This window comes from Bubalus bubalis, chromosome 2 (assembly GCF_019923935.1).
Source record: "Bubalus bubalis isolate 160015118507 breed Murrah chromosome 2, NDDB_SH_1, whole genome shotgun sequence".
In the NCBI taxonomy this organism is placed as follows: Eukaryota; Metazoa; Chordata; class Mammalia; order Artiodactyla; family Bovidae; genus Bubalus; species Bubalus bubalis.
Genome location: NC_059158.1, coordinates 35,482,137 through 35,507,844, shown reverse-complemented (window position 1 = coordinate 35,507,844; position 25,708 = coordinate 35,482,137). Strand labels below are relative to the sequence as shown.

General features: G+C 36.6%; 1 protein-coding gene across 9 annotated transcripts in view; it reads left to right on the top strand.

Moving 5' to 3' along the window:
- Positions 1–25,708, top strand: part of UBR2 (ubiquitin protein ligase E3 component n-recognin 2) — a 108,306-nt gene that overhangs the window by 63,340 nt on the left and 19,258 nt on the right. For 3 of the 9 annotated variants that reach the window (XM_025269837.2, XM_006069204.3, XM_044929916.1), the window contains exons 15-34: positions 1,792–1,975; positions 4,181–4,242; positions 5,218–5,328; positions 6,044–6,109; positions 7,693–7,815; positions 7,963–8,026; positions 9,171–9,295; positions 11,185–11,237; positions 12,747–12,849; positions 13,831–13,879; positions 14,298–14,452; positions 16,745–16,847; positions 17,439–17,548; positions 17,655–17,735; positions 18,030–18,208; positions 18,946–19,145; positions 21,259–21,352; positions 22,167–22,328; positions 23,775–23,878; positions 24,527–24,605. In XM_025269837.2, the coding sequence (XP_025125622.1) occupies positions 1,792–1,975; positions 4,181–4,242; positions 5,218–5,328; positions 6,044–6,109; positions 7,693–7,815; positions 7,963–8,026; positions 9,171–9,295; positions 11,185–11,237; positions 12,747–12,849; positions 13,831–13,879; positions 14,298–14,452; positions 16,745–16,847; positions 17,439–17,548; positions 17,655–17,735; positions 18,030–18,208; positions 18,946–19,145; positions 21,259–21,352; positions 22,167–22,328; positions 23,775–23,878; positions 24,527–24,605 (2,207 nt within the window). Of the gene's footprint in view, positions 1–1,791; positions 1,976–4,180; positions 4,243–5,217; positions 5,329–6,043; positions 6,110–7,692; positions 7,816–7,962; positions 8,027–9,170; positions 9,296–11,184; positions 11,238–12,746; positions 12,850–12,944; positions 12,995–13,830; positions 13,880–14,297; positions 14,453–16,744; positions 16,848–17,438; positions 17,549–17,654; positions 17,736–18,029; positions 18,209–18,945; positions 19,146–21,258; positions 21,353–22,166; positions 22,329–23,774; positions 23,879–24,460; positions 24,606–25,708 lie in introns of those variants that run through there. The other 6 variants (XM_006069206.3, XM_044929921.1, XM_044929919.1 and 3 more) reach the window with 6 other exon arrangements.

Genomic DNA, 25,708 nt, shown 5'->3' with positions numbered 1-25,708 from the left:
GCAGGAAGTTCAGTGGAGACACATTGGCTTTCCTTTAAGTGACTGGAGATATCAGTGGCCAGGTTTGAGAGCATTTTAGATGCGGTTGCTAGCTTGGTAATAGATTGCACAATGGGGAATGAAGAAAATAGAGCCCAGAAATAAACCCACACAATTATGGTCAGTTAATCCACAACAAAGGAGACAATATGCCGTGGAAAGAAGGTGATCTTTTTCAGTAAGTAATGCTGGAAAAACTGGACAGCTGCATGTAAAAGAATGAAATTAGAACATTTCCTCACACCATATAAAAGAATAAACTCAAATTGGATTAAGACCTAAATGTAAGACTGGAAACCATAAACCTCCTAGAAGAAAGCATTGAACACTCTTTGACATCAATCTTAGTAAATTTTTGGATGTATTTCCTAAGGCAAAGGAAACAAAAGCAAAAGAATAAACAAATGGAACCTAATTAAACTTAAAAGCTTCCACACAGCAAAGAAAACCATCAACAAGACAGAGAGACAACCTACTGAGGAGGAGAGAATGTTTGCCAATGAGATGAACAATAAGGGGTTATTATCCAAAATATATAAACAGCCCATACAGCTCAGTATCCAAAAAACAGCCCAATTAAAAAATGGGCAGAAGACCTGAATGGACATTTTTCAAAAGTGGACATACAGATGACCAATAGGCACATGAAAAGATGCTCAACACTGCTAATCATAAAAGAAATGCAAATCAAACCACAGTGAGCTACCGCTTCACACTTGTCAGAATAATTGTCATCACAGAGCACAAATAACACATGTTGGCAAGGATGTGGAGAAAAGGAAACCTGTACAGCTGTTAGTCTGAATGTAAATTGTTGTAGCCACTGTGGAAAACAATATGGAAGTTCTTCAAAAAACTGAAAATAGAGCCACCATAAAGTCCAGCAATCCCACTCCCAGGTATTTATCTGAAGATAAAGAAACACTAATTTGAAGAAATACATGCTCACCAATGAGCCTGGGAGGCTACAATCCACTCACAAAGAGCTGGACTTGACTGAGTGACTAAGACTCCAGTGTTCACAGCAGCATTATAATTGCCAGGATACAGTGTCCAATAGATGAGTGGCTAAAGAATATGTAGATGGGTGGGTAGGTGTAGTGGAATATTACTCAGCCATGAAAAGAATGGAATTTTGCATTAGCAACAACATTGATGGACCCTGGAGGGTATTGTGCGTAGAGAAATAAGTCAGAAAAACAAAAAGTTATGCTTAGTGAAATAAGTCAGAAAGACATATCCTATAATCACTTTATGTGTGGAATCTAAAAAATAGAAACAGACTCACAGGTACAGAGAACAAACTAGTGGTTACCAGTGGAGAGAAAGAAGACCAGGAGGGACAAAATAGGAGAGATTAAGAGGTACAAACCACTGTGTATAAAATAAATAAGCTATAAAAATATATTGTACAACACAGAGAATATAGTCAATATTTTATAATAACTAAATGGAATATAATCTATAAAAATTTTGAATCACTGTATTGTATACTTCTAACTAATATACATCAACTATGCCTCAATTTACAGGAAAAAATGGGGAATGAGGGAAAGGAATATATTAGAATGACTTCTAGATTTCTGCAGCTCTGTAGAGATGTTCCCTGAGACAGGGCCTTGGATAGAGGGAACAAGGTTGCGAGGGGAAGATTGAGTTTGCCCATATTGATATTTGAGGTAAATATTCGTCATTGAATTTGAGATTCTTGTTTAATATTGCAGAAACTTAACATAAAATCCTCTTTTATAGGAGAAAGTATTAATTGAAGCTTACAAGAAATGCCTTGCTGTATTGACGCAGTGTCATGGTGGTTTTACTGATGGTGAACAGCCTGTCACATTAAGCATTTGTGGACATTCAGTGGAAACTATCAGATACTGTGTTTCCAAAGAGAAAGTTAGCATTCACCTCCCAGTTTCTCGCTTACTTGCAGGTAAAACATTTTTCCCTAAAAGGAGAAGCCTGAAATTGTCTTTTGAATTGTTGTTTGTGGTTAGTATTTACTGAATACTTACAATGCTTTATTTTGTAAGTGTTCTTGTTCAGATCAGTCTGTCACTTAAGTGATTGTTAATAAATTGAAAACACCCTAGACTTCCTCTCTCTAAGCAGTTTCTTATTGATAAATTTTTTAATCATCAGGTTGAAGTGAGTTCCAAATTGGATTGATAGGTTTTTTTTAATTGTAAGTAGCTGATTTACACACTATTTATACATGCTCGACTATTTGAAGCTGCTACCTCAGAGCAGCCAGAAACTCTGCATATGCACTCATCTGTCTCTATAGACATCGTAACTTTCTTCCACATTTCTTGAGTGCAGGAATTCTTAGCCTGTTCACATACTGTTCCCTTTAGTTCCATTTTCAACTCAGAGAGTAGAAAAGTAAAGTTATAAAGGTAAATATTTTCACTCATTTCAGAATTTACAATGTAGCTTAAGTGTGTGGCTCAGTAACTTAATAACGTGAAAGTAGTTTGTGTGTGTGTGTGTAAGTGTAAAAGACTGGAGAATTGGTATCTTTTCTTCCTTAAGTGTTTGGTAGAATTCACCAGTAAAATAGTATGGAACTGATACTTTCCCTTTTTTGGTAGGCAATTAATCATTGATTCAGTTTCTTCAGCAGATATACAACAGTTCCTATTATCTGTATCTTCTTGTGTGAGTTTTGGTGGTTTGTGTTTTTCAAGAAATTGGTCCGTTTCATCTGAGTTATCAAATATGTGGACACGGAGTTGTTCATAAAATTCCTTTATTATCCTTTTAATGTCTGTGGGATAAATAGTAACAATCCCTCTGTCATTTCTGAAGCCTTTTTTTTTTTTTTTTTTTTCATTGTTCTGTGCATTACCACATTATCTTGCCAATAGATGTTAGCATTCCAGCAATTTTTTTAGATTCTTACTGAAATTGTGGTGATTTAAGATTGAACTTAGACATGTGAATTTAAATAGTACAAGTAGAACAATAAAAAGTACCTGAAATGAAATTGTGATTGTAGGCAGAAATCTTTTTCCTGTAACTTGTTAATGCCAAGTTTTGTTTTCATAAGTATTGATACTTGCATGCTGAATTATTGATCTTCAGTACAGGCAAGTGATGGCATGGTGGTGTGGCATAGTGTTCAACTAGAATGCAGGAAAGTGGGTCTTTAACTCAGCCACTGATCTTTTCTGCCCTTTGAAAATCTGAGTGGAAGCTAATGCTGATAATTATCCACAGGGAAAACAGTCAGTACTCTAAAAGTGTACTAATTTTGCCGAGGTATTTACCCCCCTCAGTCCTCTAATATTTTGAGCATTTTATCTTCCTGTGTTTGACAAACCTTGGCCTGAATGCTTATAATCTAACTGGAGAGCCAAGTGAACATACACAGAGCAGTTCAAGAACAACTTGGAGGCTGTGCTAATGGAGGCTGAGTGCACATTGTTAGAATGGAATTCTCAATACAGGTGTTCTTGGATGAGGAAAGCTTCAAACCAGGCTTGACCAAGCAGCCTGCATCTACTGATGAGACTGTAAAAAGCACTCTCTGTTTAGACAACAACATAAATAGGACAGTTCTTAGCTAGCAGAATTAACTAAGGTTGAGCTATGAAAAGCCCTTTGCAATTAGGGACGAAAGAGGCTTTGATCCTAAACTGAAAATTCTGGGGAACTGAATTCTGAGATCAGAATCAGTACAGACCTTGAATTCCATGGCCAGTTTCTCAGTTCAGCTGCCAGGAGGATCTCTTGCTACTGTACTTTAAATGAAACAAACTTCATGATCCAGTCGATTATGACCCTTAAAATTGGTTTAACATATAAATTGCTTTGATAGTTATATAGCTGCTTTTGCTGTGTTTGCACTTCTAACATTTACTTCTGTAAAATTTAATCAGTGTATGTTGGTACATGTAATTAAGACTGGTTCTAAGCATGCCTTTAATACAGAGGTTCATGAAAATAACAGTTGGAAAGCTTCTTTTATGGATGCAGTTCATTTTGTATCTTAATGTGTAATATGATAGGTTTCCAAAGAGACACAGAAAGGGAGTTAGATATAAAGTTGAGCAAATATTTAGTTGTTTTTTTTTTTTTTTAATCTAAATTACTTTCACCTATAGAAATACTTCTATCTTTGTTTTCCATGCAGGTTTGCATGTGTTGTTAAGCAAAAGTGAAGTGGCATATAAATTTCCAGAGCTCCTACCTCTAGTAAGTAGTGCGAACATTTAAAAGTAAATACCTATTACAGACCTCCAGTTATATAATAAATAAGTTATGAGAATATAATATCCAGCACAAGGAATGTGCTGAGTAATATTGTAATAACTTTGTATGGGGACAGATGGTTACTAGACTTACCATGGTCATCATTTCATAATTAGAAAAAGTGAAAGAAAGTGAAAGTCGCTCAGTCATATCTGACTCTTTGCGACCCCACGGACTATACAGTCCATGGAATTCTCCAGGCCAGAATACTGGAGTGGGTATAGCCTTTCCCTTCTCCAGGGGCTCATCCCAACTGAGGCATCAATCCCAGGTCTCCCGCATTGCAAGCGAATTCTTTACCAGCTGAGCCACAAGGGAAGCACAAGAATACTGAAGTGGGTAGCCTATCCCTTCTCTACCGGATCTTCCCAACCCAGGAATTGAACCGCAAATATCAAATCATTACATAGTATACCTGAGTGTGTGTTTGTATATGTGTGTGTATACAGGAAAAGACAGATTAATTTATTGTAGGGATTTGGCTCACATACTCAAGGGATTTGGCAAGTCTGAAATAAACCTGGCAACCTGGCGGATTAAGAGTTGATCTTATAGTCTGAAATCCAAAGGCAGGCTGGAAGCAGAATTTCTTCATCCTTGGAGAAACCTCAGTCTTTTCTTTTAAGGCCTTCTAGCTTATTGGAAAAGGCCCACCAATATCATGGAGAGTAATGTGTTTTACTCATAAAGTATACTGATTTAAATACTAGTCACATCTAAAAAATGGCTTCACAGCGACATCTAGACTGGTGGTAATCAAAAATTGGGTATCATGGTCCAGCCAAGTCCACACATAAAATTAACTAGCACACAGACATACCTTAAAATAATTTTGACTTTTATTTTATATAAAGTTTCCATCTCTAAACCAGTCTTCTTTATAGAGTTGAGATTTTTGTTGTTTTTTTGTATACCCAGAGTGAACTTAGCCCACCCATGTTGATAGAACACCCTCTTAGATGTCTTGTTTTATGTGCCCAAGTACATGCAGGAATGTGGAGAAGAAATGGTTTCTCTCTCGTAAACCAGGTAAGTGGTTTTTAATTCTGTGAAGAGTTTTCAGTCCATTCTTTAGTTTCTGTGGAGGTTATAATAGTCATCGAAAGTCATCTATATTAAAACTATTGAATGGCCACTGGAAATGAACCTTAAAAATGTTTTATTAAAAACTGTTTGACAAGATAGATGTAATGTTAAACTAAAAGTTTCTTAGAGCTTTTATTCATATTTTATTAAGAAACAATATCAAAAGTAGAAATGAACTTAATTTTCACTTGAAGTCATTTTTAGAACAAAGTTTGATATTTTTAAAAACATAATGAAAAATCAAGATTTCACCTACTTTAATTATAAAATTGGTTTAAAAAAGATAAAAGTTCTGTTAGTATAGCTCTGAAATTGAGGTTTTAATTTTTAAACCTCACCGAGACTTGGTATAGGATTTTTCTCTACTTTTGATAGCTATAAATCTCATTGAAAGAACTTTATTAGGAGACCCAGAAAGTTAGTTGCAAAATGTGAACCATAAAGTTCCATAGAGTTTCCATACTATAATCTGGAAATTTCTAATTAATCTCTCTTAAGAGAGCACTCACTGCTGGGGAAACCACATTATGTGTGCATGTTTGCATGTTCATATACTCACGTGCACAGAAGCCATGTGGTCTTTTGGTGAGTGGGGAGAGGAGAGAACTGCACAAATAAAAACCTGTTTACCCAACATAATTACTTGTTTTTTTTTCAGATTTATTACTACCACAATGTGAAATGTAGACGTGAAATGTTTGATAAGGATATAATAATGCTTCAGGTAATGAATTAAAAGCATTAAATTTAAAGGTTTGGGGGAGTTTTTCTTTTTGTTATTTTCACCAGACCCAGACACTTAGGATCACTCTCAAATCTGTAACTTCAATCTACCCCTTATCTGTTGTTGTTTAGTCGCTAAGTTGTGTCCGACTCTTTTGTAACCCCATGGCCTGTAGTGCATTAGGCTCCTCTGTCCATGGTATTTCTCAGGCAAGAACACTGGACTGGGCTGTCATTTCCTCTCCAGAGATCTTCCCAGCCCAGGGATCGAACCTGCATCTCTTGCATTACAGGCGGATTCTTTACCACTGAGCTACCAAGGAAGCCACCTAGCCCTTTATCTACTAAGCTCCAAATTCATATGGCTAAAATAACTGAACATTTCCAGCTGATTTCCTGAACACATCTTGTATTTCACATATTCAAAATAAATCCTGTGTCCTCCATACCTTCTTCCTATCTTCAGAGTTTCTCTACCTTGGTGAATTGTTCAACAATCTGTACAGTTATTAGAGTCAGAAATCTGAAAGCCCATCCTTTCTTCACTGTCCTCTGATTATAAAGCCCCAAATCCCTCAAACTGATTTTCAAGGCCTTCAATACTTAACTATGTGAAAAACTCCCTGAATTTGTCATATACCATTAAGTCTTAAAATTTGTACGTTTATTTCTTTCCTTACCTAGGTTGTGCACCCCACCCTCTTCCTTTTCTGTTTGCTGCCTGTCTTGTTTTCCTGCATATCTTCATGTTTAGTTTAGCATCACTTTCTCCAGAAAGCTGACATACTAAAACATGGCTGTGTATCCTTTTGGGAAGGGCCCAAAGCATGATGCTTATCCCCACCAGAGCATTCATAACTCTGGATTGTGGTTGCCTATCCCCTTTCCTTCCTCTACACTAAACTGTGACAACTCCCTTGGTCCTTTTTATGTCCAATTATGTAGCACAGTGCTTGTCACAAAGTAGTGTTTCCATATTCTTGCTGAGTGGATTTAGAAATTATAGAATAAGTTACAAAATGTAAATTTCAAAAAACTATTGGTTCAAAAAAATCAGTATTCAAATTGATTGAGAATCTATACAAATGGAATTATAAGAGAATTAAAACTAATATTTAAAAACCAGCATTTCACTTAGTATAGCATTTATTACTAAAAATTAGTTTGAGTTCTTGAAAAGAGTTTAATATATATGCATTTTTTAAAAAATACTGAAAGTTTTATTACTATACCACATTTCTCTCAGAGTCGTACCCCTGCCAGTGACAACACTGACATAAAACCTTGAACTGAATCTATAGGGATACAACTAATTCAAAGCATAAACGGGAAGAGAACGTATAGTCCATGTTATTATGATATGTGGGTTCAGGGCGTGTTTTGTTTTGTTTTACCAGCATAGATTCCGTCCACACTTGTAGCTATCACAAGTAAGGACTGGGGCTAAATGAGTCCTCATCTTTTGTTGGAATTGATGAATGAGTAAGCTGCTTTCTCTTGTGCAAACCAAAATATGTCTCACTAATTGTTTAGTAGCCCTTTTGACCTTCCTCTCTTCCTTTCTTTCATACATTTTAAAAAAAGACAGGTGTCTCCATGATGGATCCAAATCATTTCCTGATGATAATGCTTAGCCGCTTTGAACTTTATCAGATTTTCAGTACCCCAGATTATGGGAAGAAAATTAGTTCTGAGACTCCCCATAAGGTAAGAGCATGCCTTATGAGACCGCAACATAATTGTTAGAGAAGCGCCTTTCATTCTTTTTGGTTATTTTAATCATCTGAGGTAATACAGATGATTCTTATTCTTATCTCTGAACTTGCTCTCTTCCATTGCCCCCGATGGTTTCAGGATTTAGTTCAGCAGAACAACACTCTAATAGAAGAAATGCTATACCTCATTATAATGCTTGTTGGTAAGTTTGGATATTTTGAAACATTTATGTATTATATTGACTTTTGAAAAACTTTTAAAATTTTTATTTATTTATTTTTGACTGTTCTGGGTCTTTGTTGCTGTGTGGGGCTTTCTCTAGCTGGCGTGCACGGGCTTCTCATTGCGGTGGCTTCTCTTGTTGCAGAGCACAGTAGTTGTAGCACACGGGCTTAGTTGCCCCACAGCACATGGAATCTTCCCGGGCTAGGAACTGAACCCATGTGCCCTGCGTTGGCAGGCAGATTCTTAACCACTGGATCACCAGGGAAGTCCTGTATTGAATTTTGTGGTAGCAAGTAGTTTAGAATATGAACTGTTTCTTTTGTTTGAGCAGTAACTCAGTTTTAGGGGAAGGAGATTAGAGTATATATTTTTGTTTTCCCCTCTGGTTACTGTAATGATGAGCACTACAGTGCTTTGTAAGAAGGGGAGAGGACAACTGCTAACGCAGGATAAACTGGAAAATTGTGAGTTAGGAATAAAAGGGGACAGGAGAATTTAGCAAACAAGAATAGGATATTTAGGAGCTATTTATTGTTACTTTGTATCTTAGCTGTGTTTCTGCCCATGGCTTTGTGGTGCACAAGTGTTCTCACTATCTATATTTTCAGTCCCGTTGCCTTCATCTTTACTGTTGTGTGCTTTACTTTCTCCCTCCTCCCATATTGTTTCAGACTCTCAACAGTCCTGGAGCAGAGAATCCTGGCTGCTGTCAGGATGTAATACCAAAGAAGGAGATCTCAGAAGGTGATACCTTATTTGCCACTAGATCAAAGGGCAAAGGAGGGCTCCCTTCCTCCTACCACATGGCAGATGACTTGAAAGCAGTTTCCTAGGCTGCTGGTACAGTCTGTTCCTAGTCCCTTCCCACCTTCTGATCTCATTCTTTGAAAACAGCAACCAGAGTTCTCTCTCCATGGCTAAGGACTACACTCACCTGCTTTGTCAGAGGCTCAAAAAGATGACTGGGAGCTGCTTTCACCCTGCTTTATTGCCTGACCAGTCATTGCTTTTCCAATGTACAGAAAGAAAAATATATTGTGTTTCATGAATCATAAATATGTATTGCTTACAAATATTATGATTGTTAAGTGTGTATATATGTACTTATTCATTGTTGACAGGAGAGAGATTTAGTCCTGGAGTTGGACAGGTTAATGCTACAGATGAGATTAAACGAGAGATTATCCATCAGTTGAGCATCAAACCTATGGCTCATAGTGAATTGGTAAAGTCTTTACCTGAAGATGTAAGTACCTACATTTTAAAAAATATATGGAAATCCTTCCATAAACCCTTCCATAAATATATGGAAACATTTAAACCTTTAACTGTCCATCTAGTTGTGTCTAGACTGACTTCTGTATACCTTTTCCACAATTGTAAAAACTACAGTGCCAGCACATGTATAACTCGAGTCACTCTTATTAGAGATAAATAGAAAAAGAAAATACTAGGTACTAGGGGTGGAAAGCAGCAAAGAAATAGAATTCTTCATAGTGAAGCCTTGAAAGAGATAAGGCTACTGAATAAAAGAAAACGTGTTCCTTAGAACGGAATTTACATATCCATTAAAGAAGAATTGTTGATAGGATGTTTAGTACAAAGTTGTGATGGATAGAGATAACGCTTTATAACCTAGAAATACCTACTCAGGTATGTTGAATAAACTAAAGTTTGCTAGAGTTTTTTCCTTGTAAAGCATCCAAAGACTCTGCTAAGCCATTCCTCTCATTTTAGTGAATGTAAATTAACATTCATATAGGCATTCGTAGATCATTTGTAGCTATTTTTCCTCCTAGAATCTTCAGGTCCCATACCACCTATTTTTCAGCCCTGGGGCTTTTCAGAAACCCCAATTACAGTTGGGAAAGGTTTTTCACAATGTTTTCCCATATTTGAAACATAGATTAGAACTCTGAACGTTAATTTTCATCTTCTGGGATTTAAACATTGTGGAGTTGTAATACTTCTCTTAAACTTTGTCTTATTTCAAACTTATTTCAAACATCTATAGGAATAGAGAACATAGTATAATGAACCCATTGCCAGTTTCACCAGATGACCAATCTTATTTCTACTCTAACCACTAATCTCTGCACCCTCACTGGGTTATTTTGTGGAGAATACCAGATTTACCATTTCATCTATAAATAGAATTGTATATATCTAAAATAGTGGTTCTCAACCAGGGACACTTTTGGCACCCCCCACCCCGGGAGGGGACCATTTGACAGTGTCACTACTCAGGCCTGAGTGTGTGTGTTCCTGGCATCCATTCAACAGAGGCCAGGATACTCTTAACATCCTACAATACAGGACAGACTCTCACAATAATGACCTATCTAGTCCAAATGTCAGGAGTGCCAAGGTTGATCCAAAAGTTACAAGCTTTTAGAAAAACACCTGTGCATTTGCCAGTTATCACACCTAAAAAAATAATAATTTTTAATATCACTAAATATCTATTCAGAATAAAAATTACATGTACTTTTTTTTTAGGTCTCTGTTAATGGGCTACTTTTGCCATTTCCATTTCTAGTTGTGTATGCAGGTACTTTTTAATGCAGGAAATTAGGGAACAATTATAGTTTCACTTAGATGTTAGAATAGGAAGAAATAAAATTTAAACAGCATTTTAAAAATGCAAATACCTTGTACAAAGTGATGGCATCTATACCTACCAAACATTTTTGACCAGAGAATTCTTTTATTCACACAATTCCTGTTAACATCTTGTCACAAATAAGATATGATTTGGAAAATGCTGTTTTAATGAAGATAGATAAGAAATTAGTATAGCTATTTCAGAAAATATTACAAAGATATAAATTTTGTTTAAATGTTATGTATACTTTGTGTTTTTATTTCATTCCTTTTGAAAGCTGTCACCTTGATTTCATATGGTGACTTGTTTTTAATTGTATCAATCTGAATGAATGTTAGCTTACCAAGTAAATTTCCCCAACTGCATATTAATCATGTTTCCTATGGAATCTTCATCTGTAGAAACTGAGATAGTAGTATATTCACTTTATACAATTTCTTTATGAAGCTTAATGAGATAAAAGCACAATGCTCAGACTGCTAGCAGATACTGTTATTAACATAAAACACATTTATTTCCTGTACCTTTAGGAGAACAAGGAGACTGGCATGGAGAGTGTGATTGAAGCAGTTGCCCATTTCAAGTGAGTTTATTTTCTATTTTTTCACATTTGATTTGATTTGATACATTTATTTTTCTTGGAGTGTTTCCTTTGATGGAAGTAAGAATAAAATTGTTGTTTTCAGAGAGTGACAACCATTTTCAGACTTGTAATTCTGAACTAGATTTCCCACTGACATTTCTCTTTTATGATCTAGCCCTATTTAGCAACTTAAAGTAGATATATGAGAATTTTCATTGTATTCAAAATAGGTGTTCATAGCCGATAGTTTCAAATAGCTGAAATTAACCTGATCTTAAGTGCATGCATTGTGCTTCCTTTGCTTCCATTTGAATGTGCCGCCTGAGTGGTGGGTCAGCCTCCGAGTCGTGCTTTCCCTGGTGTCCAGTGTGTCAGCCAGTCAGTAAATTAGTTTCCCCTTAAGGTTGTTGAGGCAGTTTCTTAATCCTGCTTTTTCTTTGCTCCTCACTTCAATGACAGTGTCTTTATTTCTATTGATTTTAAAAACAATACATGTTTTTGAGGGAAGTATAAAAAAAAAAAACTAGAAAAGAGACTCTCAGGGACTTCCCAGGTGGCTCAGTGGTAAAGAATCCACCTACCAATGCAGGAAAGCTGGGTTCAATCCCTGATCAAAGAAGATCCCACATGCCATGAAACAGCTAAGCCCATGTGCCACAACTGCTGAGCCCACACTAGATCACAACTGCTGTGGTCTGGAGCCCAAGTGCAGCAGCTACTGAAGCCATGCACCTAGAGCCGCTGCTCTGCAATAAGAGAAACCACTGCAAGAAGAAGCCTGTACACAGCAACCAAGAGTAGCCCCTGCTCTCTGCAACCAGAGAAAGCCCATGTAGCAGCAAAGACCCAGCACAGCCAAAATAAATATAAATAAAGTAAATTATTAAAAAAAAATTCTCTCAACCCAAATTACACCTGCTTTTTTCACTTGGTAGAACTTTTCATAGACATCTTTACATGTCAAAATATAAAGTTACCATCACTTTTAACAGTTTTCGATTGTTTGGAGATAGCGTAATGTGTGTTACCTGTCCCTTATTGTTAGACTTCAAACTGCTGTCACTACAATGACCATCACATTCCCGTGTCCAGTTAGAATAAATCCACAGTGGACATGCTCGATAAAAATGGATGCACACGAAGCTTTGGATATAGATTCCCAAATGAATCCACAGAAAGCAGTTCCAGCTTATGCTCACCAGCAGGTTATGAGATCTTTAAATTATTATTATTATTTTTAATTTTTGGCTGCCATGGGTCTTCATTGCTATGCATGGGCTCTTTCTAATTGTACAGGCTTCTCACTGTGGTAGCTTTTCTTGTGAAGCACAGGCTGTAGAGCGTGGCTTCAGTAGTAACAGCACACAAACTTAGTTGCCTGGTAGTATGTGGAATCTTCCCAGATCAGGGATCAAACCCATGTCCCGTGCATTGGCAGGCAGATTCTTAACCACTGGACCACAAAGGAAGTCCAGTATATGAGAATTAAGAATTTTTTCTTCCCCAAAGGAAACCTGGATTAACAGGACGAGGCATGTATGAACTGAAACCAGAGTGTGCTAAAGAGTTCAATTTGTATTTCTATCACTTTTCAAGGGCAGAGCAATCCAAGGTAATTGGGAAAATTAAAAGTATATTGGGAAAGGGTTGCTTGGAGTTTTTTTGTTTTTGTTTTTTCCTAAACAACTTTTACTGCTTTTCACACAGATTGAAAAAGGACACGTTTTTATTGTAGGAAATTTGGAAAATATGAAAAGGTATAAAGAAGAAAGTACAGATTACCTATAATACCACCACTTAACATATGGGGTTTTCCCCTTAGTACTTTGTGCATACATAAAAGAGATCTATATAATTATACATGTACCTACACATATCGAATTGTATGTATTTTATTGGCTTTTGAAGACAAATCATCAACCTTATGGTAATCAGTTAACCTGTTTTACACTCATTTCGGAATTGCTAGTGCTTAACATTATGCTTTCCCATGGTGACTTACAGAATTTAACTAGTTAAATTTTGCCTTTTAGCAGTTTACTCTTAAAAATAGGTTTTGAATAAATGGCATTAAACAAAACTTAAGCATGAAGCTTTTGTTTACTAGTTGGTCGGTTGGGTTGTTTTTGAAGTATAGTTGATTTACAATGTTATGTTAGTTTCAGGTATACAATACAGTGATTCAGTCTTTATATAATATATAGTTTTTCAGATACTTTTCCCTTATAGGTTATTATAAAATATTGATTATGGTTCCCTGTGCTATGTAGTAGGTCCTTGTTGGTTATCTGTTTTATATATAGCAGTGTTTATTCATTTTTGATACATGATATAGAGCTCAAACCTAAATAATTTTTTGACTTTGGTTGATACATGTTTCCCCTGAATTTTAAACCAAGAAAGAATCCACCTGGGGGATTCTCTTAGTGGAAGGGGAAATTAACCTTGATACCAGTTTCAGGGTGATGACAAAATTAAGGATAGAAATTTCCTAAAATCAGAAGTTAGTATGAGAAAGATTAACTTATATCAGTAGTTTCAGATATTGTTTCATATTACTTATTCTGTGTCCAAATTAATTCATTTTTATTAGGCAGAGGAAGCTCAACGAAAATTGAAAAGACAAAATAAAGAAGATACAGGTATTTTTAATCTTTCCCAAAATCTCATGTCAGTCTCTTAATTGTTAAAGGTTGTTTTGTATAGACTATGATAATGATCCTTAGTGAAGTGAAAGATTTAAATGTAAGCTTTCTGAATGAATGAACATTTAAAGGGCTAATATAGACATAGTCTTGTACTGAGTCACCTCTGAGTTTATCTCAGTTTTATCTCAGATCTTCAGATATTTCTAGGGAAAAGAAAGACATTCTTTTATACTACTGCTATTTATGGAGCTACTTTTATGCATTTAACTGATCTGAGAAAGTAAAATATACCTTTAAGATGCAAATATTCTTTAAAGGCTATCAAAAGTATGTAATAAGGTCATAGTTTTTTTGCTTTGGTTTGGTTTAAAGCATGTTCTACAAAAGAAGCCAATAATATCTTTATTTTCAGCACTTCCACCTCCAGTTTTGCCCCCATTCTGCCCTCTGTTTGCAAGTCTGGTTAACATTTTGCAGTCAGATGTCATGTTGTTAATCATGAGGACAGTATTGCAGTGGACTGTAGAACATAGTGGACATATCTGGTCTGAGTCCATGCTGCAAAGGGTAAGTTTGAAGACAATTATTATTTATATTTCAGTGGTTTTGTAGTAAAAACCAAAGTACAAAATACTCTTTCAATATCTGTACATGGGACACTTCACTTAAAATGTAGTGTTATCTTACTTTGAAATAAAGTATTTTGTTTCTATTTTTGTGTCTAAGGATAAAAACGAGAGCTTGGCAGATGTTTTTACACCACGTGTTTGTGATTACCCTGCTCTTGTTGGCAGATCTGCCTCTCACTGACTGGTCCTGATCTGTCTTTGTTTATACAGTACTCTGATATTTGTATAATGTGTTATCTTTACATTTGTTTATTACTTAATTCTCTTTAAAAACTTGTGAGTTCATTAATACTTATATTTTGCAATTGAAGAAATTGAAAGTCAGGTACTTACGGTCCTATAGCTAATTAGTGGCAAGTTCAGAACCTTTGTTTGTATTTTACTTTATAGCTTTAATGAATGTAAGTCATTCATAAATTATTATCTCACTAAATTCACATAATACCCCTATGTAGATAGTAGATAGTTTTTCTTCTGTATAGATGAGGAAGGCAGGGTTCAGTGAGAGTCAATTAACTGGTCCATGTTACTCAACTAGAAAGTAAGATAATAATAATACTCAGTTAATAGAATTAGCCTATTCTTGCCAGGCACTTTTATGTACCATACTGGTAAGCCTCAAAACTCTAGAGGGAAGCTAATGTTTTTTCCCATTTTAAAAATGATGAAGTTAGGCTTAGAGGAACTCCCTAAAGGCATGTAGCTTCAAAGCAGCAAAGCCAGAATTCAGATGGTGAGCCTTGCTTCAAAGCTACTATTTCCCGTTGTCTCAGCAGCCTCAACTATCCCACTGGCTAAGATATTTGCATATGTGTACTCCCCTCCTGTTTATAAACATACACTTAAAAATATGAAAGCATGGCTAGATGGGAGGGCATTTTGGGAGAGAATGGATACATGTGTGTATGGCTGAGTCCCTTTACTGTTCACCTAAAACTATTACTGCTGCTGCTGAGTCGCTTCAGTCGTGTCCGACTCTGTGCGACCCCATAGACGGCAACCCACCAGGCTCCCCCGTCCCTGGGAGTCTCCAGGCAAGAACACTGGAGTGGGTTGCCATTTCCTTCTCCAATGCATGAAAGTGAAAAGTGAAAGTGAGGTCGCTCAGTCGTGTCCGACTCTTCGCGACCCCATGGACTACAGCCTACCAGGCTCCTCCACCCATGGGATTTTCCAGGCAAGAGTACTGGAGTGGGGTGCCATTGCCTTCTCTGGAAACTATCACAGTATTGTTAATTGGCTATACCCCAATAATAAAAAGTTTAAACTAAAAAATAAAATTAGATTACAGAAATTAAAAATAATAAAATGTAAAAGCATGGAGTTGTGGTGTACTGGAGATGATCAGTATTATATGAGCAAAAGATTTGTGGGAAACGATGGAGAAAAGAGGAATGAACATCATTTATCTTATGTATACATTGGCTTTACGTCGTTCACACTAATGTTCTTCCAAGTATTTTGACAATCACAGCAGCCCTATGTATAGGGAAAGGTACAGAGACACCACACACATATCTCCTTCAAAAATTGGGGAGAAGGGTAAAGAACAATAAAGATCAGACAGATTCAGTGTAGTTATATTCTTAGAAGTCTAGCAATGAATTTTTCATCAGGTATGCTGAATATCTTTATAAATGATGTGGCATTAGAGATAAAAGTATGTCTCTTTCTGAGATGATTTTTAGTCCTTAGAAAAACTAAACTAGTATTATAGATTAGATAATTATGTGATCGATGCTTTCAGGTCTAATTATTTGACCACTGATCCTTAGAATCAGTGGTTTTTAAGACTGTAGTATAGGGATGGAATATTGGAGAAGGAAATGTCAACCCACTCCAGTGTTCTTGCCTGGAGAATCCCAGGGCCGGGGGAGCCTGGTGGGCTGCCGTCTGTGGGGTCGCACAGAGTCGGACACGACTGAAGTGACTTAGCAGCAGCAGTAGGGATGGAATAAAACTGAAAATTATATGAATTGCTAGTCACAGCTGTTAGTAATTTTAACTTACCTTAAGAATTTGCAATTGAATTTTCTTCCTAGCTGAAATAGAAATTTTTGTTTCCTTGCTTGGAATTCTTTATTAGAAAATGAACTTTGTTTGGATTTAATAAAAATTAGTACTTTGAATTATTTTTTACTATACTTAATCTTTAATAGTTTGATTTCTCTTTTTTCAGTAGTGGATTATTTTTTGTTTTTTCTTACAAAATTATGTACTTGTATTTTAGGTATTACATTTAATTGGAATGGCACTACAAGAAGAAAAACAGCATTTAGAGAATGTCATGGAGGAACATGTCATAACATTTACCTTCACACAGAAGATATCGAGTATGTATACAACTTCTACTAAACTAACTCAACATATCAGTGATTTTTTAAGTGTAGTATAACCTCTTTTATTTGATCATACAGGTTAGAAGTAGATTATATTGAATCCAATTTTCTGAGGTTATCTGTATTTACCTGTGTATTTTATCAGAGCCTGTGTGCTTATCAGATCTAATTCATTTTCCTAGACTTGTAAAATCTCAGGTAGACCTTTCAGCTGGGTTTTTATTTAATTTTGCTAGAGGTTATCTTAAAATAATCATATGGTGTAAGACGTCAGTTTTTGAATGATGAAAGCATTCTAGTTGTTAACAGCTTGTTTGTGAAATACAAATACGTCACATTTTGAGAAGTATTGAAAATTTCTAAAAGAGCTGTAATCAAATGATGGGCCGATATTATAAGCAATTTCATTTTATCTTCTTTTGCCTGGTAGTAAGCACTATTGCCTGGAGAACCCCAGGGACGGGGGAGCCTGGTGGGCTGCTGTCTATGGGGTCGCACAGAGTTGGACATGACTGAAGCGACTTAGCAGCAGCAGCGGCAAGCACTTAACTGTTATTCACATGCCCATTTTTTCTTCCACCTTAGAACCTGGTGAGGCTCCAAACAACTCACCTAGTATACTAGCTATGCTGGAAACACTGCAGAATGCTCCCTACCTAGAAGTCCACAAAGATATGATTAAGTGGATATTAAAGGTAAAGTTTCCTACATCACTCTGCTTTTTGTGAAAAATATTAAATGTTTATCTTTAAATTTTATAATGTTTCATAGCTTCAGAATAACTGATACTTTTTTTCATAGACTTTTAATGCTATTAAGAAGTTAAGGGAGAGTTCATCCACCAGTCCTGTGGTAGAGACAGAAGGAACCATAATGGAAGAGGTAAGAAATGTAAAGTGTAATACTGAAAAGTTGTGGCAAGGTCACTTTAAGCAATTAAATTTATCTGCAGTAAGTTGGTAGTTGATATTATTCACAACCATGTAAATCCAAAGAAGTTGTGGCACTATTTGTTTATTTTTGTAGCAATCTTTTGGACTGCTTTTTTTTTTTTCTTTAGCATGTTAAGTTGATTAAAAAAAATCTAATTAGTATTTACAATAAAAATATTTCTCCTTTGGGGGAAACATGTGCATTTAGCCTCTAGTGGTCTAATTAAATGAAGTGTAATTTCAGAGTTCGAGAGACAAAGACAAAGCTGAGAGGAAGAGAAAAGCTGAGATTGCCAGATTACGCAGAGAGAAGATCATGGCTCAGATGTCTGAGATGCAGCGGCACTTTATTGATGAGAACAAAGAACTCTTTCAGCAGACGTTAGAACTGGATTCCTCTGTCTCTGCTGTACTTGATAATGGGTAAAAATTAATCACAGTTTTTGAAACGCTTGACCAGGGGTTCTCAATTGAGGGAGATGTTGGTTTTTTTTTCCTTTTTTGCATGCATGTGTGTGTGCTAAGTCGCTTCAGTCGTGTCTGACTCTGTGACCCCCATGGACTGTAGCCCGCCAGGCTCCTCTCTCCATGGGATTCTCCAGGCAAGAATACTGGAGTGGGTTGCCATTTCCTTCTCCAGGGAATCTTCCCAACCTAGGGATCAAACCCACATCTCCTGTGTCTCTTGCAAGGCAGGGAGATTCTTTACTGCTGAGTCACCGGGGAAGCCCCTTTTTTCTTTATAAGTACACTTAATCCTAGAGTAATTTAGAAGAGTTGATAGAAAAATTGTGTGGCCTTGTAGTTGGAGGATTTACTCTTAGAAATCTGAGCTAATTAGCATATAATTATGAGCATGTCTCTGACTATAGATAGAATAATTCCTGTGTATGCTTAAAATGTAAGCTATTCAAAAAACCCTTGACATTCATAAGTGAATGAGTGCACTAGGCTCAGTTAACTTAGCATCTGGCTTCTGTGTTATATATTGGATTGCTGTGAGAACTGAAGGAGGTAATTTTGATACATATGAAAGACTGTCTCTCAAATCAAGTCATCAAAACTGTGTTTTAAATATGTACATACCTAAAATCTACTGTTCTGTGATTCTATAGAAACTTCTTAGGCTCATTAATTATTCTCATAACCTTTTATCGCAGCCCTGTGGCTTCAGACATGACTCTTACAGCACTGGGCCCAGCACAGACTCGGGTCCCTGAACAGAGACAGTGCGCCACCTGCATACTGTGTCAGGAGGAGCAGGAGGTGAATGCAGAAAGCAAGGCAATGGTCCTGGCGGCATTTGTGCAGAGATCAACTGTGTTATCAAAAGATAGAAGTAAATTCATTCAGGATCCAGGTAAGTCATAGCTATGTCCTCAACTGGCCTATTAATAGTGAGTGCCACTTAGTATGGTAAGTGACATACAGAGATTTTATTAATCTGATGATAACTCTGTAGGCTTGCCGGTATCTTGGGCAGGTAACTTGGGTGGGAATTCCTCACTTGACAAATGCAGAAACATTCCAGTGGGTTAAGTATTATGCCTGAAGTACACAGCTGACAAATAGCAGGGATTCAAAGGGAAGCTGTCCTTTGTGATAGAACATTAACATACTTTGGTACTTAACAGTCTTTCCCATTCTTCACACTTGTAAAGTTCCAATAATTAGTTGACACACTGAAATGACAATAATTATTTTTTCTCATGGATGGTTCCAGGGTGTAATCCTGATGAGTAAGCCTTGTGAGAAGCAGTGCTTGAGCCAGATTCTCATTTAGATTATTGAGATAGAGACTACCGTGTGGTGCAGGACGTTCTTCAGGAGTCTTGGAATCAGTATCTATGGAATAGAGGGGAAGGAAGCAGGTTTGGCCAGAGGGAGAAGTTGAGCTGTGTGGTACAGTTTCCAGAAGACCTTAGCCAACCCCATAGGCGCTCTGGAGCTAGATAGAGCTCAAAGCTGTCCTGAGTTGGGGTAAGGGGGTGGGTTTTTTATACCCTGACACTGATAATAAACTGGTTGTGGGCTGCCTCTGGAAAGAGGTGTGACCTTGAGCAAAGCAGTGTGATCCTGAGCAAAGTCTCTTAAAGAGGGATAATAGTTGAGTGCTCCCTTTTAACAGCTGATGGAGTAAGTCATTCATTCCTGCAGGGGCATCTGGGCTACACCTTGTGTCCACCATAGATACTTTGATGTTTCTGCTCTTCTATTTGTTTATATGTGCCTGTGCCTCAGTGATACCAGTAAACGTTGTGAGAGCAGGAGCTGTCTTAATTTCCAAGGCACTTGTTTAGCCAGTGCCTTTCACATTGTATGACTAGAAGGAAGTTTGAGAGCTCACTGGTAAAATTGCCTTTTCTCTACATGGGAAGTCTTCAGTGTGGCTCTCAAGCCCCCTTGTTAAGAAGGATTGGTCTGCTTCATCTTAAGAAATGACCATTTGTACCAGATGGTTTACAAATTTCATTCTAGGCTGAAGATAAAGTTATCACCTGTATTTAGTTTGTTACCTGCTTGGGAAAACTGACTGGCTATAAGTGGATTTTTTTTAAGGCTTTCACAGTTTAGATCATTAAAGATTTCTTTATGCTGTGAAATTTGCACTATTCTATTATATAAAGCAAATTGAAATGAGTAATTTTACTGTTAGAGAATTTCTAAAATTATGCTAACTTATGTAGAGAATTCCAAGAATTCCCAAAGAAGTCAGCTAGCCAATTTATGTTTGTCTTCATTTTTCATCTCCTTTGAATATAAAAATTAGTGCCAGAACAGAAGGCTGTGAATTGCCCTTTTCCCTGCTCTGGACTGGGCTGCTGTCCTGGTACTTCGCTGCACCTGTGGCTCGTACAGTAATTGTGGCTGTTCTCTGCACGAGGGTCCTGAAGCAGAATCTCCTCTAGGGAGCGCCCCGCTACTGCCAGGACATATTTTTTGTTCGAGATCATTGTGACCCAGCTGCCTGAAGGCATTAAAGACAGCTCCATCATTTGTGGGAAGTAGGAGTCTCTCAGTGCCCTGAAAATGTGATGTGTTCAAAAAATTAGATGTACTTAAGTACAGAATTCCCTGGAGAAGAAAATAACAACCCACTCCAGTATTCTTGCCTGGAAAATGCCATGGACAGAGAAGCCTACAGGGGGCTACAGTCCATAGGATCGCAGAGTCAGACATAGCTGAGAGTCAGACAAAACTGAGCAACTAAACAACAACAGGATTCCAGTTTCAGTTCACAGTTCAAGGAAGTTTCACTAATTTGCTCAGGGTAATGAAAATTAGAGAGTCCTGTATTCTAAATAATCGAGGGTCTTGCATAAATTATTGGTATCTCAAAGGAATAAACTAGCATTTCATTTGAAGTTTACAAGCTCTTAGTAAGGATTTCACAATTTAACGTTGTACATTTGTTATAGGAATATTAAATGCTTGAGTTTTCTCTTATGTTTTCTGTTTGTTTTATAATGCAGAAAATTATGATCCATTATTCATGCACCCTGATCTGTCTTGTGGAATACATACTGGTAGCTGTGGGCATATTATGCATGCACACTGTTGGCAAAGGTAATTTATATTCTTAATATTAGTCAAGAGAAGCTTACCCAAAGACTCAAAATTTAATTTTTTAATAAAGGAAATTCCATTCTAGAAAAAGGAGAGAAAACTAAACACATTGGAAGAAAAAAAGACTCCATTATTACTGCCTAACAAATAACAATTAAAATTAATTTGCTTTGTCAGTGCATTTAAAGGAGTGACTTAGAAACGTCATAGTATATCAAATATAATTTTTAATTTAGGGGTCTGTATTTTTTAATATGGGAAATCTAACAGACTGGATGAAGAAAAGGATTTTTACAGTGGTATAAACCTGAGAAGAATGTCTTTCTTCGGGTCCAAGGTGAACAACTCTTGATTCTAAAGATGCTAGCACTTGCCTAGTTACCTCTCAAGACTGTCATGGCTCCCTGAGCTAATATGGAATAACTTCAAACTTACTCTGTTTTGGTGCTTTCTATGCTTCTGCGGCAGCAGAAGTGCCGTTATTCTAGTGCTCTGCTCATTGAGGTGTACTGAACCACCCCTAGTAAGTAGCACTAGCCCTGCAGGAGTAACCACAGAGCACTAGGGCCAAGAAATATGCTACTTGGTGAATGACTGTTTGCAAGGCAATCTTTTTTTAATTCTCTTGTTTTAGAACTCTTAGCCCTTTTTGCTAATTACTACAACTTAAAGTATCACTTTTAAAAATAATTGAGGTCATTTTAAAATTTTAATTTTTAGATGTTTTGTGGAAACAAAATGTTGAAGCTTGTGGCTCTCATTAAAAAAAAAAATTGCCATTGTTTTTGATACCTCATGTTTTCTAATTGTGAAGGTATTTTGATTCCGTTCAAGCTAAAGAACAGCGAAGGCAACAGAGATTACGCTTACATACAAGCTATGATGTAGAAAATGGAGAATTCCTTTGTCCCCTTTGTGAATGCTTGAGTAATACTGTTATTCCTCTGCTGCTTCCTCCAAGAAATGTTTTTCATGGGTAAGTTTTGGCTCATAAAACCTTTGTATCAAAGAAGTAGTTTCCTTTAGAAGGTAATGAACTGATAAACCACAGCTGGGTGGGAATATCACTCTAGGTTAATGCATGTTTTCCAGGTACTTTCCAAACTTTTTATTTAGTCATTTCTTCTAGCTGACCTATGAGATACAATTTTAGTTTTTAGAAAGGAACAGACCAAAATTTAAGTTTCTTGATCACCCATAAACACGATAAAGGATATAAAATTCCCATGGGTTCATGAAAACTGTCTCCTTTATTTCTAAGACCCCGCTTTAAATATCTCCTTCATACTTTTTTGAGACACGAAATAAATCAGTGGGGGGAAGGGCAGCTCAAACTAACCTTATTGAGCATACTAACAATTAAATATTATTTTTTGCAATTGACTGGCCAATTGAAGAATTGGGCCAAAAAGTGAATATCTGTTAGTGTATTTAAAATGTAAAATTTTGTTATTTCATGATGTTTAGTGTGCTTTTTAGTTATTCATGATCATTTTCCTTTCAAATATGAATTCGATGGTATCTCCTATTCAAACCTGACATTAAGTTTTATGAATATGAATCATCTATTTATTTCTATGCTACTATTTGGGTTTAAATTAAAGCAGAGTCAGTTTTTTTCTCTTCAATTTTAAGAGTTCAAACTATGGTGTCTTAGTCTATGCTACCACAAAATGCTCTTAAAATACCATTAGATATGATGTAAGCTCATGCTTTTTTAATTAGAAAAGAAATATCATGGTGCTGACTTATATCTGTATTTGAACTGATAAAGAAATTAGTCACTGTAAGATTAAGAATAGAATTCTCTGCGTGTAAAGAGAAAAAACTCACTTCAGGTTTTGCTTTTTTTCCCAGGAGAGTCAGTTATGGCACATTTGTTAACACAAGCTATCGTGTCTGATGTAGCTGGGTTTGAATGCCACATCTGTCCCATATACAGCCTTAGTCAAGTTACATAGCTCAAAACCTCAGTTTCCTCATCTGTAAAATGGGGACAATAATATAACCTATTTATTAAGAAAATTTTGAGGATTAAATCTAATACTGTGAAATGCTTGCAACATAACTAGGTGCTTGCAGCATAATAAGCACTCAATAAATAGTACCCATGATGTGTTGGTTGTGATATTTAAGAAATACTGGCAAATTCTGATACTGGAAAAGTGAAATTTTTGACAAATAACTCAATTTTATGCTAATAATTAGTAGCATCATATTGACAAATAATACATTTTCATTTCCATTGACAAATACCTATTCTAACTTTTAAAAGTAACAAATTTTCCCCAAGTTTTTTTGGTTGTTTTAGTATTTTAATGTTTGAAGTATGTTTAAAATATACCCGTGATGATTTAAGGAGTCTTTGTATCTTAAACTAAGCAACAACAGAATACTAAATACTCTCTATAATCTTTTCTAGCAGGTTAAATTTTTCAGACCAACCAAATCTGACTCAGTGGATTAGAACAATATCTCAGCAAATAAAAGCATTACAGGTTCTTAGGAAAGAAGAAAGTACTCCTAGTAAGTTCTGATAACCTGCTTTCATTTTTCCCTAACATCTGAGACCATTGGAAAATACAGTTCCAGATTAAATTGTTTTAAAATATTTTAAAAGTGAAACCTCACATTTTAAAATTTGACTTACTCAAATTTTCTTTATCTTAATGAACTAAATTTGAAACTGCTACATTGCTCCTTATTCCTTGAACACACAAACTCATGTGTAGTTTATGATAGATACTTCTCACTTATTTCCCCCATTTTATTGAAGAGCTTCTGGGGGTGGGGGAGATGTAACTGAGTATCGAAGAGCTGGCTTTATTCTCCATGGGCTGACTCACTTTATTGTTGGCATTACCAAAACCTTCCCAAGTTTGATAGGTATGCACTGCACTTCCGACCTTGAGGGAAAGTGAGCTGAGCAGAATTTATACCATTGGTTTTAAGGAAACAGAACAGCGTACTCCTCCAGTGGCTGCACTATCAGGAGAAGCACAGTGATTGAGGAAGGTGTCTAGCTCATCCAGAGCAATAGTACTTTTCATGCTTTGAATGTATATTTCACCAGTTTTCACTATGGGAATTTTTCCTGTTTTAATTTAGAATGAAATTTATGGCTGAAATTTATAGAAATATTGGGGACTGAACATAAAATGCTTGTTTCTGTAGTTACTGCCTCATCGAAGAATTTAGAAAATATGGATGAGTTGCACCTTCCTGAAGGATTTAGACCTGATTTTCATCCTAAGTGAGTATATTATCCCTTTTACATTTGGCCCGCTTGAAATGAAAAATTAAATTAGCCATTAGTAAGAATATAAACTTGTCAAGTAGAGGAGCAAAATGTTACAGGACATTGATCTTAATAAATCCTGAGACTTAATGCAGGAATACTGATAACAACACCTAAGACCTACATGGCATGTTTAATTCTCACAAACTTCTCCTAGGTGTTGCTGACTCCCTACTGCACCCCTTTATCTGGCTCTCCTTGATAGCACCTCATCCGTACATCTAAATCCAAGCTGCTCAACCTCCTCACCAAAGTCCATGCTTCCTGCTGACTTCTGTATTTCTATTTACGGTCCCACCAACCTCTTAGTAACTCTGGATCAAAACCAGAGTGTTTTCAGCTTTATTTTAGTTCAGTCTCTCAGTTGTGTCCAACTCTTTGCAACCCCGTGGACTGCGGCATGCCAGGCTTCCCTGTCTATCACCAACTCCCAGAGCTTGCTCAGACTCATGTCCATCGAGTTGGTGATGCCATCCAACCATCTCATCCTCTGTCATCCCCTTCTCCATTTGCCTTCATTCTTTCCCAGCATCAGGGTCTTTTCCAGTGAGTCAGTTCTTTGCATCAGGTGGCCAAAGGATTGGAGTTTCAGCTTCAGCATCAGTCCTTCCAATGAATATTCAGGACTGATTTCCTTTAGGATGGACTGGTTGGATCTCCTTGCAGTCCAAGGGACTCGCAAGAGTCTTCTCCAACACCACAGTTCGCCACATTTTACCCCATAGCCAGTAAGTTACAAAGTATAGCCCAGATTCTAAAACTAGACTGCATTTGTTCAGTTCCAGCACCACTGTTTATTAGCTGTGCAACTTTGTGCAAATCACTTAACCTCACTCAATTTCCTCATCTGTAAAGGGAAGAAAATAATACCTACCTCATATGTGTTATAAAGTAACATAATGCACTTAAAGTTACCTGGCAGCTGTGCCTGGCACATACGAAATATCTCAGCAAAAGTAGTGCATGTATGCATGCTCAGTCGCATCCATCTCTTTATAACCCTATGGACTGTGGCCCACCTGACTCCTCTATCCATGGGACTTCCCAGGTAAGAATAC